Source organism: Ixodes scapularis, unplaced genomic scaffold (genome assembly GCF_016920785.2).
Source record: "Ixodes scapularis isolate PalLabHiFi unplaced genomic scaffold, ASM1692078v2 PGA_scaffold8__174_contigs__length_109621045, whole genome shotgun sequence".
NCBI lineage: Eukaryota > Metazoa > Arthropoda > Arachnida > Ixodida > Ixodidae > Ixodes > Ixodes scapularis.
The window spans coordinates 53,244,743-53,260,978 of NW_024609883.1; the positions used below are offsets into that span (position 1 = coordinate 53,244,743).

The 16,236-nt window shown below is 46.4% G+C and overlaps 1 protein-coding gene across 1 annotated transcript in view; it reads right to left on the minus strand.

Annotated features, from left to right (window-relative positions):
* Nucleotides 1-3,388: 3,388 nt before the first annotated feature.
* The window catches only part of LOC121833578 (chorion peroxidase-like), a 42,208-nt gene continuing 29,360 nt past the window's right edge, over nt 3,389-16,236 (minus strand). Inside the window, exons 3-5 of the mRNA XM_042286984.1 lie at nt 15,357-15,539; nt 10,657-10,809; nt 3,389-3,756 (exon numbers count right to left, since the gene is read on the minus strand). Coding sequence (XP_042142918.1) covers nt 3,389-3,756; nt 10,657-10,809; nt 15,357-15,539 — 704 coding nt within the window. The remainder of the gene's footprint in view (nt 3,757-10,656; nt 10,810-15,356; nt 15,540-16,236) is intronic.

Sequence of the window (16,236 nt, forward strand, 5' to 3'; positions counted from 1 at the left end):
TTCCTGCTGTAGATAAGCAACATGGCTAGGGCAGTAAGATTGATACCTTGATGTCTTTAACATGCACCACGCAGTACTGATTGCACACCCACACGCAGGTACGATGCTCATCCAGATCAAAATGGGCACGGGCGGAGATCGAGCAGAATGACCCATGAGTTTCACAGAATTAATTATCGCTCCGATGCTCCAAGCTTCGAGTGTGAATAGCAGCCCCCCCATTGTGTCTAACACAGGCTGCGTTTACGTGGATGCGACCGTGGTGCATTAAATCTATATTTAACTTTTTTTATTCCTTTAGACGGGTAGAATGCAAAGAAGTAGGGAGGAAGAGTGCGTGTGATTGATTCAATACGCTGAGATCGCATTCATATCAATTCAAACAGTCACCATCCTATTCAGGAGCGAAACGTACAAAGCTACGTGGAAGCGAAAAAAAAATCTACACATCACCTGCGTGCAGCCAACGACAAGAACGCAAAAGAAAGTCCTCATCGAACATACGTGCACAACGACGCACGCCTAAACACCCAACACATGATGTGGGGACGCCAGGGGGTCGGACAAAACCAGGCAGCTATTAGAGGAAAAATTATCTCCCAAGACCGCCCATCAAAGTTGGAAGTCTGGATCCACCTATACTCGCATCCACCTCAAGCATCAAAGTAAAAAAAAAAAAAAAAAAAAAAGAACTGTCCGGTTCATTTTAGAATGCAGCTAATTTCTCAGTTCGCATGTTAAATTAAAGCATAGAGTTAGTACAATAAACGCTAGAGGCTCAGCTGGCGCTACTGTCTATGGGACTTCCGGTTGCAAATTGAAGCAGACAGCATGCAGTCTAGATTTGCAGCCTCCCTGTGTGTTCCTATGGGAAAACGAGCGTGAATTTTGTCTCTTCGCCGGAAAATAACATGAATAACTTTTGTCATTTCGGTTGTACCGGATAGTATGTACCTTTATTGATACTGTGAGAGTGCAATTGCTTTAGTTACAACATTTTTCTTTACTACTGAACGATGTTAAACTTCGCTCTATTTCAGGCCCAAACCTCTGTTGCAAGGAAGGTATGTAAAAACGAGCGACGATTCTAAGCAAAATAACGATCGAAAGGAATGTAGAGTGTGTTCAAAGTTCGCCAGCATTCCGTTGGTGCTTATATATTGCTAATATGCCTGTCCTCTCACTGTATGAAAATGACCCCGTCGTGCATCTTTACGAGTGGTTAAAAAAAACGTTCGAAACGTAAAGAATAAAGTACGTGGGCTACGAAAGGTGTGTTTTTTTATAATTTCCTATGTTGGGGCAGTTTTTATCGCGCACCTGTCGTCTGGCTTCCCCTTTTTTGCAAATATTTGGAGCGTGCGGGTGATTCGAACACAGAACAAGCATCTTCGGACATATTCATGAGCAGAAAGAATAAAACAGTACTTATTTATTGCAAATCGGACTATATTACGTGGCTTTCAAATTATTTTGATCGTCTGCAAGCACAAGGAGTTACTTATCCAGTGTTACTGCGTAGTTCTTGCCGTCCCTCTTGGTTTTCCCCATGTCGTTCGTTCGTTTGGCACGTATATCCCCCATGCTGGAAAGCGTCGACGCCGTGTTCGCGCTAACAGTGTCTGACAGTGCACATAAACACACGCACGAAGCGATTTTAACACCGTTTTTCATACCACAAATTTCAAATAAAAATATTGTAACTGACCAATTATTTCGTATGTGTGACTGAGAAATGTTCCAATGTGCCTGGTAAATACAAATTATTTGTGATGTTTGCTTTCATATTAGAGCGCAGAAAGAAAATACCCTCGCGTTTTCCCATAGAAATGCATTACCGGAAGTCAATTTCTGACTGCTTGCTGTCTGCTTCAAAATGCAACAGCACACTAGCGCCAGCTGAGCCTCTAGCGTTTATTGTAATAACTCTATGAATTAAGGTATATGCAGATGCTTCTTAGTTTAGAGTTGTGCCATTTTATCGAGACAAAGATGTTTCAAGCGCCAAAAGCATCGTAATACTTCCTTTCACAACCAGTTATTGCAAGAACTATTTCGAGCAGCGTATGAATACTGCGGAAAACCTCCCTTTTTGATGTCACAACGAGTATCGAGTTACAGAGTAAGCTACACGCTCAGAGTTTCAGCACTCCATTCTAAGATTATCTCGTGGGCGCCGCCATTTTGTTGCCTAGTCCAGAGCGGGCTGAATTGGCGATAGTCACCATTAAAAAAGGGCACAGCCTGAGTTTTAGATATGGTGTCAGGAAGCTTATGCGATATTGTTTTTTTTTTTTTTCGGTGGCGGTCTGTTTTAATATTTCTGGAGAACGAAGTAGTGGTTCTGGTATTTTCGGATAAGGCTTCAGGCGACCGACTGTAATGCGGAGCGCAGGTACGTCTCCTTCTTGCGCAGGAGTTGCAGCGACGTCAGAACACCGAACTCTGATTGGCTCTGGTTGGAAGAATAGTGGGTAGACCTTAATGCGGCTAGCTGTCTTGGGATCTGCCTACTATCCTCGAATCAGAGTTAATCAGAGCTCAGCATTCCGAGATCCTCGCAACCCCTGCGCAAGAGGCGGATCAATTCTCACACCGTATACTTTTAATCACCGTGATGGCTCAAATGTCACTGCTCTGAATCGTACGCTCATTTAGTGGGTTTAGACCCGTCCAGAAGGGTCTAACCGACACCGGAAGCGTATTCTTGACTCGCTTTCCAAACACGATCAAGGAGTGACCATCTAGCGCCTCATATAGGTCCTGGAGCAGCATCACCTCATCTTCGCCTCGTAGTCAGACCATTTAAATCGTGTACATATGGACCCAACGTCTTTCTTGTACCAGGGAAACAGACGAGTGGAAGAGCTCGTCTTTAGAAGCAAATAAAGACAATTTTAACTAAAAAATTGGGCCTTTTTTGAGTATCGAGCGCACTCTAAGGATTATCTGTGAACTACAAATGAAGTAACACCTTTTGGCGGGCTAGTTGGTTCATGATTTGTAGAAATAAGTGAAATGCGCAAAGGGCGAGGACGGAGGTAGAAACGAGTACGACTGCGCTCCGCGTGGCGTACTCGTTTCTACCTCTGTCCTCGTCCTTTGCGCAGTTCATTTATTTCTACAAATGAAGGACAGCTCAAAGTGCCTCCACGCGTCAGAATACATTGGCACCTTGCCGTTGCATCAGTTTTTATCACGTTTTATGCCCCATATTAGCCATGCTCAAAATAAAATATCGTTAAACACGAAAAAATATGCGCAACATAAGAGCTGCCAGTGGTACTTGAGCTGGACGAGCCCTCCGAAAATGGCGATAGCAGGAATGCAAGGGTCGGAAAAGTGACTTTACGTAAATGCAGATGCCTACTGGAAAAAAAAAAAAACTTCACTGTATCTCCAATGAGGGAACCTGCCTGGTCTCCTGGAAGATGGTCTCCTTGTCCCACCAGGGAAAGAGCCTGTTCAGCTCGGTGGCTATCCGGTTGTGCTGCTTGGCGTACAGGATCTGCAGGGAGGCGATGCCCGGCTGCTGGTTGACGCGGGTGTCGCCCGCCCGGAAACAGAACTGGCTCGTGGCCGGGTCACTGCACCCGTCGTCGTCCGGGTTCAGACTCGGCGGCAGGAGCCCCCCGGGCATGAGCAGGTACTCGGGGTGCGCGGGGTCCCGGAGGGTGCGCAGGACGTCGTCCGACGTACCATAGGTAATCGAGGCGTCGATGAAGGCCGAATTTTGGTTCACTATCCGCCGCTCATCTGCGACGGGAACGATTCCCGGTCATTGGCGCGGTCTTTAAGACGCGCTCACACTGCTGATACGTCATATATAAAAAAAAAGAGGCTGCAAATTTCGTTAGAGGAGTGTTTATTCCTTATGTGATGGTCCTCTCACATTGCTCGTAAAAGAACTGTCCGCAGACGTGTTCAAAGTTAGCACTCGTATGTCGAGAGGTTCTGGGGAGTTCTTACTACGCGTGAGGCACACCACCGACATCTTCTCACTAGGAACGCTCGATCGTCTGCTTGGCAAGCCTCTTTTAAATACAGTTTGTGGCGATGGCAAGGATCTCCCACTAATGTTTGCATTCCACAAATACGTAGAGTTGTTTAAAATAGATTAGAGGTGCTTAAAATCTAAAAACGAGGAAGTAGCTGATAAGAAAGTACTATACTTTGTTTCAGCTTAAATTCCGATGCAGCTGACGCTACGAGCTGATGGGACAAATTAGACAGCGCCAAAAGCGCACCATCACGGTGTCCGTCCTGGTTCTGTCGGAATTTTATCCTCCTTAAACCAGTCATAAGCAAAAAAAAGTGTCAGTGACTTGCGCTTTTGACGCTGCTTGATTAGTCGCATTTGCTCTTAGGGTCAGCTGCGACCGCACTTAATCTGAAACGAAGTATAGGAGCAAGGGCGATGCATTAAATATATGAACAGTAAAACAGAGTAATGACTTGGCGCAGGGCTTAGTTGGAACATTCTTTGTACTTCCCTGGAACCTTCATTGCGCTGGCTATTTTACTTGCGATGTGCAAACTCGGTGTATATTCTATTGCTACAGGTAATCTACATTTTTGGTAATGTGAAGCTGTACCAAGGCTGCCACTGTAAAACAATGTGCTTATGTGTTTCTATACAGTGTTGCTTTTTGCTGTGGCATCTTTATTTCTCATCGACTGCACCGTTAAATGTCGGAAAACGCTATTGCCGTTTTATTTGTTCTTGATACATTCGTTGTTCTCACTTAATTTGGCAGATATATACGAACCTGTGAAACTCCTATGAGGGAGCCTCCTCTTTGATAAGTGTTCATATGCAGCTCACGTCATGCTGTCGTCTTACGACTTTTTTTTCATTTCTTGCCTATATTTCTGAACTAATTGTCACCTTAAACGAAAACGATGCTCCATATGATTGCGTGAAATGTCATACGGTAGTGTGACGTCATTTCTTCTTGTTTTGGTTAAAACGTTACATTTCTGTGGTCATTCGTTTGGTCCTCTCTATGACGTTCTTTGAGCACCACTATAGTTACGTTTAGCTTTTACGGTTTTCGTGTGACTTTTCCGCACGTAGAAACATGAGAACTGCCGGTGACCAATTCGTGCAAAGTGTGCGTTGGTGACGGGGAATGACCCTTGCATGAATATGAAGCGAGGTGAAGCGACTACAACAATAAAAGAAAAACAGAAACTAAGGGGTTGTCATGAAGAGTGCCTACGCCGCAAGAGGAAATTAGACGTGTGTTTTCATTCACCACGAAGTTAATTTGCCGGCGTATGGCAACAGTGGCATGATCAAGCTGTACACGAGAACTTCGCACAGAGCAGAGCGACTGCTAGCCTGGGTTCTGTAACTTGCGCCGTGCAGTAATGGTAGTACCTGACTGTACGCTGCTGCGGTGCTCACATATACCGAGACATACAGTGGTTGGCGATTGAGCCCAGAACCCTTCGGTCCTGCAACGCGATCTCCCAATAAGAATCCCTCCGCATACCAGGCAGTGAAATACGTAAATGAGCAGCCGCAATTATTCGAATTTTTTTTTTCTGGCAGCTAAATTTAAAAGCTGGCACTCTATACGGTGATTATTTAAAGGAGAGTAGACGTAAAGGCTAGTTGCTTTTCAATCCACCTTCTGCCTCCCTCCAGTCATAGAAAACAAGAGTATCGTCGGCTCTTCGCGCCGAGTCTGGCGTTCGAGCGTAGACTCTATAGACCTTTTCATTTCAGTAGTTGCCTGACCGGCGGGTAGAGGGCGCTAGCGCACTCGCCGCCATTAGGTTGCTTCAATTTGGTCGGTTTCGGTTTCAACGTACACGCGGTTGTGATGCTGTTTCATGCCACTTTCGATTAATTTTGCGATATAAATTTATTTCTTGTGGCACACAGCGAATGAAACAATAGTATTGAGCCACTTGGCAGACCGCAATGTTGTTTCGAGCCTAAATTGCGATCTTTTTTTACGAACACGATGTGCGTCCGATTCCGTCCATCGTTAATTTCGGCCAGGTTCGGCGGTGAAACAACTCCGCTGACGCACAGGGAGGAGTACCATAGTCCACAGCCGTACCCGTGGACACTAATTTCCAGAAAAAAAAAAATAAAGAGCAGGACAAGCTCCGCCTGCAGCGTGCGTTCGTTGCCTGCCGCCGTGCTGTGGCTGTGTGTGCACCGAGCAGAACAAAAGGTAGATAGCTCGCGCTCAAGTCAAATATTGAACTATTCATCTTATATTGCAACAGACTATATTGCATGAGTGCTTAGTGAAAAAGCAGGTCGACAACATGATTAACAATCTGCTGTTTCACCAAGAACAGATGAACTGACAAGTTTACTGTTCGATGTTTGGTATTCGTACACCAACCTTTTCTAACTTCGAGACTGGAAACGTCTTTTATAATCAATAGAAAAGTTGCATATAATCACATAGATAATATAAAGAAAGTGATATTGTCTCGGCCTGTTTTAGTTAAAGAAATTAAGCGCTCGAGAAATATTTTGATAGACCAGCCTAGGCTGACTGGAAAATTTCGTTAACTAAAGTACTCATTAACAGAATTTCAAAATATTGACCTTATGAAATAAACTTTTTGTTATATAGACATTTGCTTCCGACGTTCTCAAGGTACGTTCTCAAGGTATGAGAATGGTGAGATAACTGAATGCAAGACTTCAAATAAAGTCTAATATTCATCTTCCGTAAAATTTGCCGAATGAGAGTGAAGAGCGCAAAGGAAATGTTTTCCGATAAGTTTTGCTGAAGTCAAATGCCAGGCGCCACCGAATGGACCTGTGTAGAAAGCTGTTCACTGATTTGAAACGGTACGCTGTGCACATTTTGACGTCGCCAGCTACTGGAAGTAACTCCCTATTCGCCGTCAACAACCGGCTGCACTCGGGTGATTTTCATGCAGAAGGATTCTTTTCGGCGTCATATTTTGTGAATCATAGGCACTATCAAGCTATCTGTGACAGTTTCTTACGCGACGAGTCAAAATATTTGTGTTGAAATGAATTAATTGAAACTGCATGATTATATTAAAAAATGACTAAAGCAGCTGAAAGACTATGGACATGAGACCAAGCACGATATACAATTCCGTGGAATTCCTAAATAAACCGATAAAGCGAATGCTTATATCGCAGACGCGATTAAGAACGTAAAACAGATATAGGTGTGATATATGCGAAGAAACAAGTTGCCTAATGTTGAGGAACCATTATTTCTAGCATAAAAAATAATTCAAACTAAACGTTTGTTCTCGCATCTTGTCCACAATATAATCAAAAGGAACTTTTTTCGATCTGTTGTAACGACAAAACACCATGCTTTCAGGAAAAACACGTGGCTAATTACGCTGAGTGTTTTTGTTTCCTTCATTGCCACCAATGAGCACTCATATATATAATTACATTGGGCTTCCTATTCCAAATGTTCCGCTTTTGTTAGTAACCAAACCTCAGTTCTCATAAGTTATTGGTATTTGAACCCTCGAGGCTCTCTTCAAGTCATATTTGTATTCAATGTGCGCAAGTGCTAACGCTAATTCCTGTTCCTATAAAGCCTTTTCACACGTATCCCGCACGCCGACGGTAAAAAATATTCCACACGTGTTACAAAATCAACTACAGAAGTTGCGCGCATAATGATGTAATGCAATTGCATAGTAAGTATAAGTATCGGACGACACTTTACGGAGTAAGGCAAGAGACGCGGTGAAAGGCGACGAAAAACACGAATTCAACGCAACCGCCAAGGCGCGGACGGGAGAGCGGAGCAACAAGTTGAAGCAACCTAATGGCGGCCGCATCACGTGATTCCAAGATGGCAGCGCCCATGCGGCGGAGGGTGAAAAGGTCTATACTCTGTGTCATACTTAGTATGCTACGCTGTCAAAGCTACTGGCACGAGCATGGGGCTTTATATTGTTGATAATTTGCACGAGTTCTCGCGTAAACAAAACCATACATGAAGGCACGCGCTCGCGCCAGTAGCTTTGACAGCTTTGCACGTTAAGTGTGAAACAGAGTATAGGGTCCGATTGCTCGAAGCCGGCTAACTTTAACCGCGGTTAAGAGTTCACCGCCCTTCCCTACTAGGTACCTACAAGTACCTAGCCAAGTTGACGAGGGCTGGATGAGCGACAGCTCCGTGTTTTATTATGGGGTGGTAGCTGGTGTCACATACAGGTTGTAGCGAATATACGTGGCTTCCGTGGAAATAGTTCCCAAAAAGGGGGGACCCAAAAACGCGAGCTACCGGTTTTCACGACGCAGCGCGGCATACATTCGAGCTTAAGAAACATTCTTTGTTGCTTGTGGTATAGGTATTGCGTCAGGTAAAACTAGATTAACCCTTGTTTGAAAAATTTCTAAATACTTGGCTGTCTGAATTGAAGACAAGACTCTTTGAAACTTCCTTTCAAGTTCGAAAGAGGATGACGAAGTTCAGTTCTAGAAACGATAAGAAAGAAGTGAGCAGTGAAAGGTGCGCGGTACACCGGCAGCATGGTTGGCCAGCATGTAAGAACTGTATATGGCACCATCATAAATTAAAAAAAAAAAAAACATGTTTATTCGGCTCCAGTGAAAATAGACCTATTGGTAAATTATCCAAGCATCGAGGAGAACGGTGGAAGTGTAATTCTACGATCCGCGCGCGCTGGCCTTCCACTTATGAAAGATTTGAAGTAAATAATCATTATAAATCTTTGACGAACGCGCGTGCACGGCAAAATTTGTTTTACACTTTTTGATTTAGAACAATTACTACTGCAGACGCCAGCACGTGCAACGCGTGTAACTACACTCGTAGCATGCACCTTGGTGCTTGGGAAATCTAGTAAATCGACTATTGGGACGCTGTCTCTTTCTGCGCGCTATCAATAGACCATTCCATTTAGCGCTCTCTGGGCGGCACCATTTTGTTCGACAGCAGCGCCCACTCCATACATCCGGGAAATTCAGTGGGTTCGGCGGGGTAAAGCGAGAGAGAGGGCACGCGCCCGACTCCGCTAGCAGACGACAAAACGGGAGGTTGCCATCCTCCATCTTTGGGCTGTATCGGCAGGCCGTACGGAACATCGAACTCTCGCTCGGGGCTGCCGTTGTGAAGTGGTTCGCGTTCTTAGAATAGTTATGGCCACTCCAAAATCAGCCTAGAGCTCTCTGTTGTTCTACTTCGGTAAATGATCAACTGACATATCTTTTTTCCGTTACTTAAATAGCATTTGAGTCAGCCGGCAGTACTACCCTCAACTACTGCGTGTATTGCGGCAAGAGCGCAGGTTTTTATTTATTATTTCAGACATCCACTCATGGTCGCTAAAGGCCTACACCAGTATGAACTTTGTATAGTAAAAAAGGTACAGCCGCAGGATTCACTTTTCGCCGGAGAGACCGGCCGGTCTGGCACAGTTTCCTCTAGTTTCTTTTATGTGCACGCAGTAACAGCGCAATTAGACTCAGTATTTTTATCTAGCGTAGTAATACACGATAACTGGCACACCAAAATCTGCGCATCTGCACTTGAAATTTCCAAAATGACGCGATTTTAAACAGAGTTTGTACGCCAGCCGGATGCTAGGTACTGCCCACTCGGCGGAGCAGACGACATCCGGGTGAGAGGGGGAGGGCATTTTTTTTCTATTTTTACCCTCTCTGCTATGACCCTAATGGAACGGTCTATACCCGGCCGATTGAGTCAAGGCAATCCCCTTTCCCAAGACGTTGCCATGCCGACAATTATCGCATTTATTTAGGGTTAGGAATGGCCAGAATCGAAAAACTATCTAAAAAATGTGGCGAGGTCATTGCTCATGCCTTGCGGTTTAAGTGAGGTAAGGCAAAGCGAAAGCCTCCTGCACAATTCATTGCTGACTAACGCGCCAGATATTACAGCTACAACGACATATTAGTTCCAAAGCGAGCGGCGCTCACTCACCTGGGCACAGCCATGTTTCCCTGCCGTCCTTACTCTGCCGGTCACGTGACCTAAAATTCCCCCTCGTAGGGAAATGCGGTTAACATTTAACCGCAGTTAGAGTTAACCAGCTTCGAGCAAACGGGCCCTGAAGAGGAGCATACGACTCGCTTGTGCACTATAATTGTAGAGAGACAAGGGGTGTAACCAGAGGCGCCTAGCCTTTTCGTTTTCCTCCAATCCTTCAAATATCAGTCAGAGCTCTGACACTACAGAGTGCTCTTACGTCCTCCTGTCCTTCCCTTCAATGTCGTAGAAACCGTTCTAATAAAGAGCTTCTAGCATCTTGGGAGTCTGTGCGTATAGAAATTTCAAGCATGGCGCCCCGACTGGCGCCTTATGAGAGCAATCACGTGCAGCTCCCGCGTGACCATAGCTTTGTCAAGCTTGAAATCGCACGAGCTTGTCCGCACCAGCAGAGACGTGGCGGTGACCTTGACAGTGACCTTGCTTGCAATCGTCTATGGCATGTGCTTCCCTCGCATTCCGAGGCAACAAACAGGCCGGGCTGCACAGTGGAACGGTGTGTTTAGAGGTTTTTGCGCCCAAAAACACACGATCCAATTTACAGTCTGACACTGTCCGGCGCGATTTACACACACCGGCCACAAATGTAAAGTATGGCGCTCGTTTCTTTTTTTTAAAGTGTTGCGAGCTACGTATTACTTACGGAATCCCGAGCAGTCCGTGCACGACGAGGTTCGCACCACGTTGAGGCAGTCGATGCCCAGGTCGGCAAAGAAGGGGTCGTTGAAGGGCAGGCGGATCGGAAAGCAGGCGGGAGACGCCCGCTCTCCGCAGCACATGAGCAGCGTGCCGTTGGCTGCAAGAGAAAGAGTCCCGCCAAATCACGGATACCGCCTATACTCGGTTTCACTTTGCCCGACCGCAGTTGACGTTGTAAGATCCGATGCAACCAATCGGGCAGCTCCATCAGTGAATAGACACACTCTAAAGAACGTCTGTGCGTCTACTTTCACGCACAACACCCGGAGAACCAATCAGCGCAACTCACGGAGGCAGCTCGGCGAATGACGATGCCGAAACATCTGTTTAGACCAAAAAACGCAGACTGAGTTGTGACATTAAGCAATGCAAGCGTGACGTTTCGCATTGCTTAATGTCACAACTCAGACTGCGTTTTTTGGTCTAAACATATGTTTTGGCATTGTCATTCGCTGAGCTGCCTAAGTAAGTTGCGGTGATTGGCTCTTTAAGTGATTTGCGTAAAGTAGACGCGCAAACTTTTTTAAGAGTGTATAGAATTTTGAAGACCCGCGTGCATTGGCCTCCTCCTCCGTGCAACGTCATCACAGTCGAATGGGGCCGACTCAGCAGTTTGACCCGATCCCGATGCCGAGAGTCCTTCGACGTGTTGATTGGACACGAGCCCCAACGGAGCTCTGGCGCAGCAATCGTGTTCAATTTATGTCTGCGCACAACCTCACAGCGATGACGTCGAAATTCTAGTGCACGGGCCCTAAATATTCTAGGTTGTGACGAAATCCCGCAGGTCCTCCATTGAAATTAGATCTCCTTGCCTTTTCCTGAATAAAAAAGAACGCACGGCTTCTTTCATTCACGGGTGAAGAACGTGGCGAACGTTTGGGGAGGGTAGGTTCGCCTGCTTCTTGCACAGGGGTTGGGACGATGTCAAAACGCCGAGCTCTTATTGGCTGAGGGAAGACAATAGTGGGTAGACCTCGAGGCATCTAGCATTGAGGTTTATACCCACTATTCTTTCAATCCGAGCCAATCAGAGCTCGGTCTCGTTCTGACGTCACCGCGATTCCTGCACAAGAAGCAGTCGACTTGCCCTCCGCATTGTTAGCTTGACACGCTGTTAAATGCTGCAATCATTGTGGGACTATGAATCAACACTACTACGGAGCCTGGGACGCGTCTTCGACTAGTGTTTTCAGCTTCACATCCCACCCATATATCAAAACCAGTCCTGAAGCGGCACCGATATACAGGGTGTCACGAAAGAAAATTTACGCGGTCTTTTTTACCGCAAAAATAAACTAGGCATCGCCCAACGCTCATTCTCTGCCCAAAGGTAGAGCTAGAGGTCACAACCAGATGCCAAAGTTTCAGCCCGATTCGATAACTTAATCTAAAGTTATAAATGATTTTCTGAAAGGTTCAATGGGAAAATGGCGGCCGACAGAGTTTTCAAACACATGGGGCTCTATGGCTCCATTTTCCCATTGAAATTTTCAGAAAATCACTTATAACTCTTGATTAAGTTATCAGATCGGGCTGAAACTTTGGCAACTGGTTGTGACCTCTAGGTCTATACCTTTGGGCGGGGAATGAGCGTTGGGCGATGCCTAGTTTATTTTTGCGGTGAAAAAGAGCGTGTAAATTTTCTTTTGTGACACCCTGTATGTCGTAAAGGCCAGCGTGTCATGTTGTCAGACGTCGCTATCCTGGCGGTTGGTGCTGTCCCTGCAAAAAAGTACGAGCGAACGCGTGTGTCACTGTCGTTAAGGAGTCCCAACTCCTGCTGCACCTTCCGTGGACTGTACAGCTGAAAAGCGACCTGCAGCAGACCAGGGTTCTGCCACATCCACCACCCCTGCTGTGACACCGCCAGGATCGCGGCCAGCGACATGACATTTGAATGACGTCATTAGGCGTAAATCTATAGGTCCGCTTTATCAGACACAAAAAACACACCCTTCGGAGACGCTCATTAAGCAACATAATACTACGTCCTACTACCAAACATGAAAGCGGTGAACGTTTTCGGACCCTGTTGATTCTCACCACCAAATTTGACAAAGAACCTTGACCGACCTGTCTTAAGTCGGCGCTTCAAATGAATCCCCCTGCTTTCTTTCGAGAAACGCGAACCGCGTCTTTTATAATGAAATGTGGAACATAATGAAATGTGGAACACAAATGTGGAACAACCGAATTGGAAAGGGCAGCTGAAAAGCTTTTCTCCGCTGCTGCGATGAAGCCGCAAGATCCGAAGTTTTATCGGTATAAAGTGTAGCGTGATGTGGTCATTTTAGTGTGGTAATTTTTTTTTTGTGTGTGTGTTCTCAGTTTGACATTCTAAAAGTACTATAACGACTTGCATTAGAAAATAGTTCTCGCACCGAGACGTAAACGTCGCCGATAATGAAAAGTTTTCATTCGTTGGTATGTGTGCTGTGGCTTTACGGGTCCTGATTTCTGGAGATGTAGTTCCAGTGACAAGAAACAAAGTGCATGATGATCACTAGCAAAGTCCCACCTCTAGAACTACAAAAGCGTCTGCCGTGTCGAAGGGAAAGGAAGGCTTAGCCAGTATTTCTCTCGTACACGCTATACCTTAATTGACTAATGAATGACTCGTGAACATGCGCTTTATAAGGCGGCGTTCTAAACCGCTAACGCCGCAGCTCGGCACCGGCAGTGGGCAAACTTTTCCACCAAATACACAAATACATTTTGATGTATTTCGGTTGGTTTTTCGTTTTAAAGCCGTGCTCACGATCCCAATACAACATGCGAAAGACAGCCTGCAGAGGCTGTCTGAGTCCTGAGTTTTCCTTGTATAACGGTCCTGCACATTGGTCATAAAAAAACGTCTACAGATATGTTATAAGCATACATTTGTATGCAGCAAACGTACTTCGGACGGGTTTACTACGGTTGATCGAATGTAATTTCATCGAAGCAAGTTTTAGAGAATAGGCACGTTTTATCGAAGCACAGTTTAGAGAAAGCAGAGCCTCAGTTTAGAGAAACGCCATTTATCGAAAAGGGGACGATTTTTAAAAAAAAGCTTTCCTACTTCTCGCGCGTATCACTGCTGCATGCCGCCCGCTGCGCTTCCGCCGCTTGGCGGCGGCAGTCTGCGGCGGCTTATTTCAAAAATGTTAACTCACCTGATTTACGCGTACACGCCGCTTCGCGGCGGCCTAATTCGCTAAAAGGAGGCTCATCACCATTTTCTCTAAACTGGGTTCTCTATAAAGGCATTCGATAAACCGGGGTCGGTAAAACGGTGTTCGCTAAAACGAGCTTCTCGAAACCGCGTGCCTCCGCTTCCGACACACCTGAGACCTGTCCGCCAATAATTATGTAATAACGTCCGCAGCGAACACCCTTCCTTTTGTAAGATGCATGAAGAGTGTGAATCCGGCTGTGGTTATGTACAAAACGGTCTCCATACATCCTCCAAGCGTTCAAACGTCTGAAGCGAACGTGCTTCGAACATACTTGACACACGTCTGACGTCACGTCGATTCGGCGCGCATGTTCGTCTGCTTCTTGCTCGGGGGTTGCGATGATGTCAGAACGCCGAGCTCTGATTGGCTGGTCAAAGAAAGTGAAAGCCGTTTACAACTCCCTGTAACGCCGAATGGACCTTTTTCCAGTAAGGAGTGCCCCATGACGGTTTCGCCGCCTACTACAAATGGAGGGCAACCGGACTCGCCTTCTCCCATAAGAACAGATTAGTGTCGCAAGAAAACAGTGCCCCCCAAAAATGGCGAAGGGGCGGTCAAGGTCAAGTGGAAAGGGTGTGCGCGTGCGCAGACGCTTACGGGAAAAAGGTCCATTAGAGCGTACTCTTGAGGAGGAGGAGGGAAGGCTACTGGGGGGTCACCTGACCTCGGGGGGGGGGGGGGGGGGGTGTCACGTGACCTCGGGAGGGGGGGTCACGTGATCCCCCCTACCCGAGGTCCTCCCGAGGTCCTACCGAAGGAACCCGAGATCCTCCCGAGGTCCTCCCGAGGTCCTCCCGAGGTCCTTGGGGAGGGGGCTCGTGGTCACGCCGATGCCGACGGCGACGGCGACGCCAACGCCGCTCAAGCTGGAAACGGTCGCCTAAGAGCTGCGCTCCAAGAAAAATCGTGGATAGACGCCAAGGCGTATAGCATCGGGGTCTACAAACTATCATTTCAATCAAAGCCAATCAGAGCTCGCCGTCCTTCTGACGTCATCGCAACCCTTGTGTAAGAAGCAGACGACTTGCTCTCCACTTTGCGAACACCGTTTGTATGCGGAGTGCAAGTCGTCTGCTTCTTGCGCAGGAGTTGAGGTGACGTCAGAACGACGCCGAGCTCTAAATGGCTTTGAACTGAAAGGATAGTCGGTAGACCTTAATGCTAGATGCCTTGAGGTCTACCCACTATTTGTTTCAATCAGCCCATAAGAGCTTGGCATTTTAAAATCTTCGCAACCCCTCTGCAAGAAGCAGACGAACTTGCGCTCCGGATTGTATGCTATATGAGCATGGTGACAGTGACTTCTTTACCTTGCCGACAGGCACGACGGATATTTTTATGGCAAATTCTTTTTGAAAACACACGAATACGGCTTCGCGCGAATATGACCCAAGTTCAACCGGTGACCAGTATCCTCACGTACGTCCTCTGGCGTCTGGGCTGAGCGACATGTCGTGGTCAATGAGTTGTCCGTAGGCCATGAACAGGTGAGTGTGCGTTCGTCGGTACCGAGGGTCCGGAGGCGACTGCCGGATGCCGATCGAGACCAGGCGGGGATTGGGAAGAGGGTTGCCGGAGATTCCGTGGGTCCTTGGCGCGTTGATGCCTGGAAAACGAAGCGAAGCAAGCTCACTTCACCTTGATGAAACTGAAATTTAAGTTTTTCTCCAAGGTAGTGAAAAGCGCTCTTCAAACTTATTAACGCCGTCACTCGGTTACCCAAATATTGTTCCGCTGCTGTCTGCTCAAAGCTAAACTGGTCACTGCAGCAGCTGCAATATCATCCCCGGGCTCAAGAAAAGGAAGTGCGCTCCTGAAGCCGCAGCGATTATACCTCAAAACTGGTTTACATATCGATATGTCTCCGCATTTTAGGGTAGACAGTAGTAGACTTGGGAGTAGGAAACAAAACAAAACGACTATGTCCAAGCAGACTAACAACCGATGTCTTGACGTCGGGTTTACCTTGTGTGATACCTTCAAATTTTTACGCCCATGTGAACATTCTGTAGAACCTATCGCGTTGTGATGACTAAAGATATATCGCCAGACCAAGAATTGTGGCAAGAAGTGGATTAGCTTTGTCGACGAGAAGGCTCGCATGGTGATCCTTTATTTCTGCCATCATTTGTTTTGTTCTCTCGCTGCTATTTTCTGTTCAAACTACCGATGAGATCAGTGGTAAGACGTACATAATTTCTATTCTGTACTATGCTTGCGCTGACTTGTACAGCATATTGTCACATAACATATAACACGCTTTTCTAATAAATTTTTCTGTCTACTTTGGTAAAAATAATTGA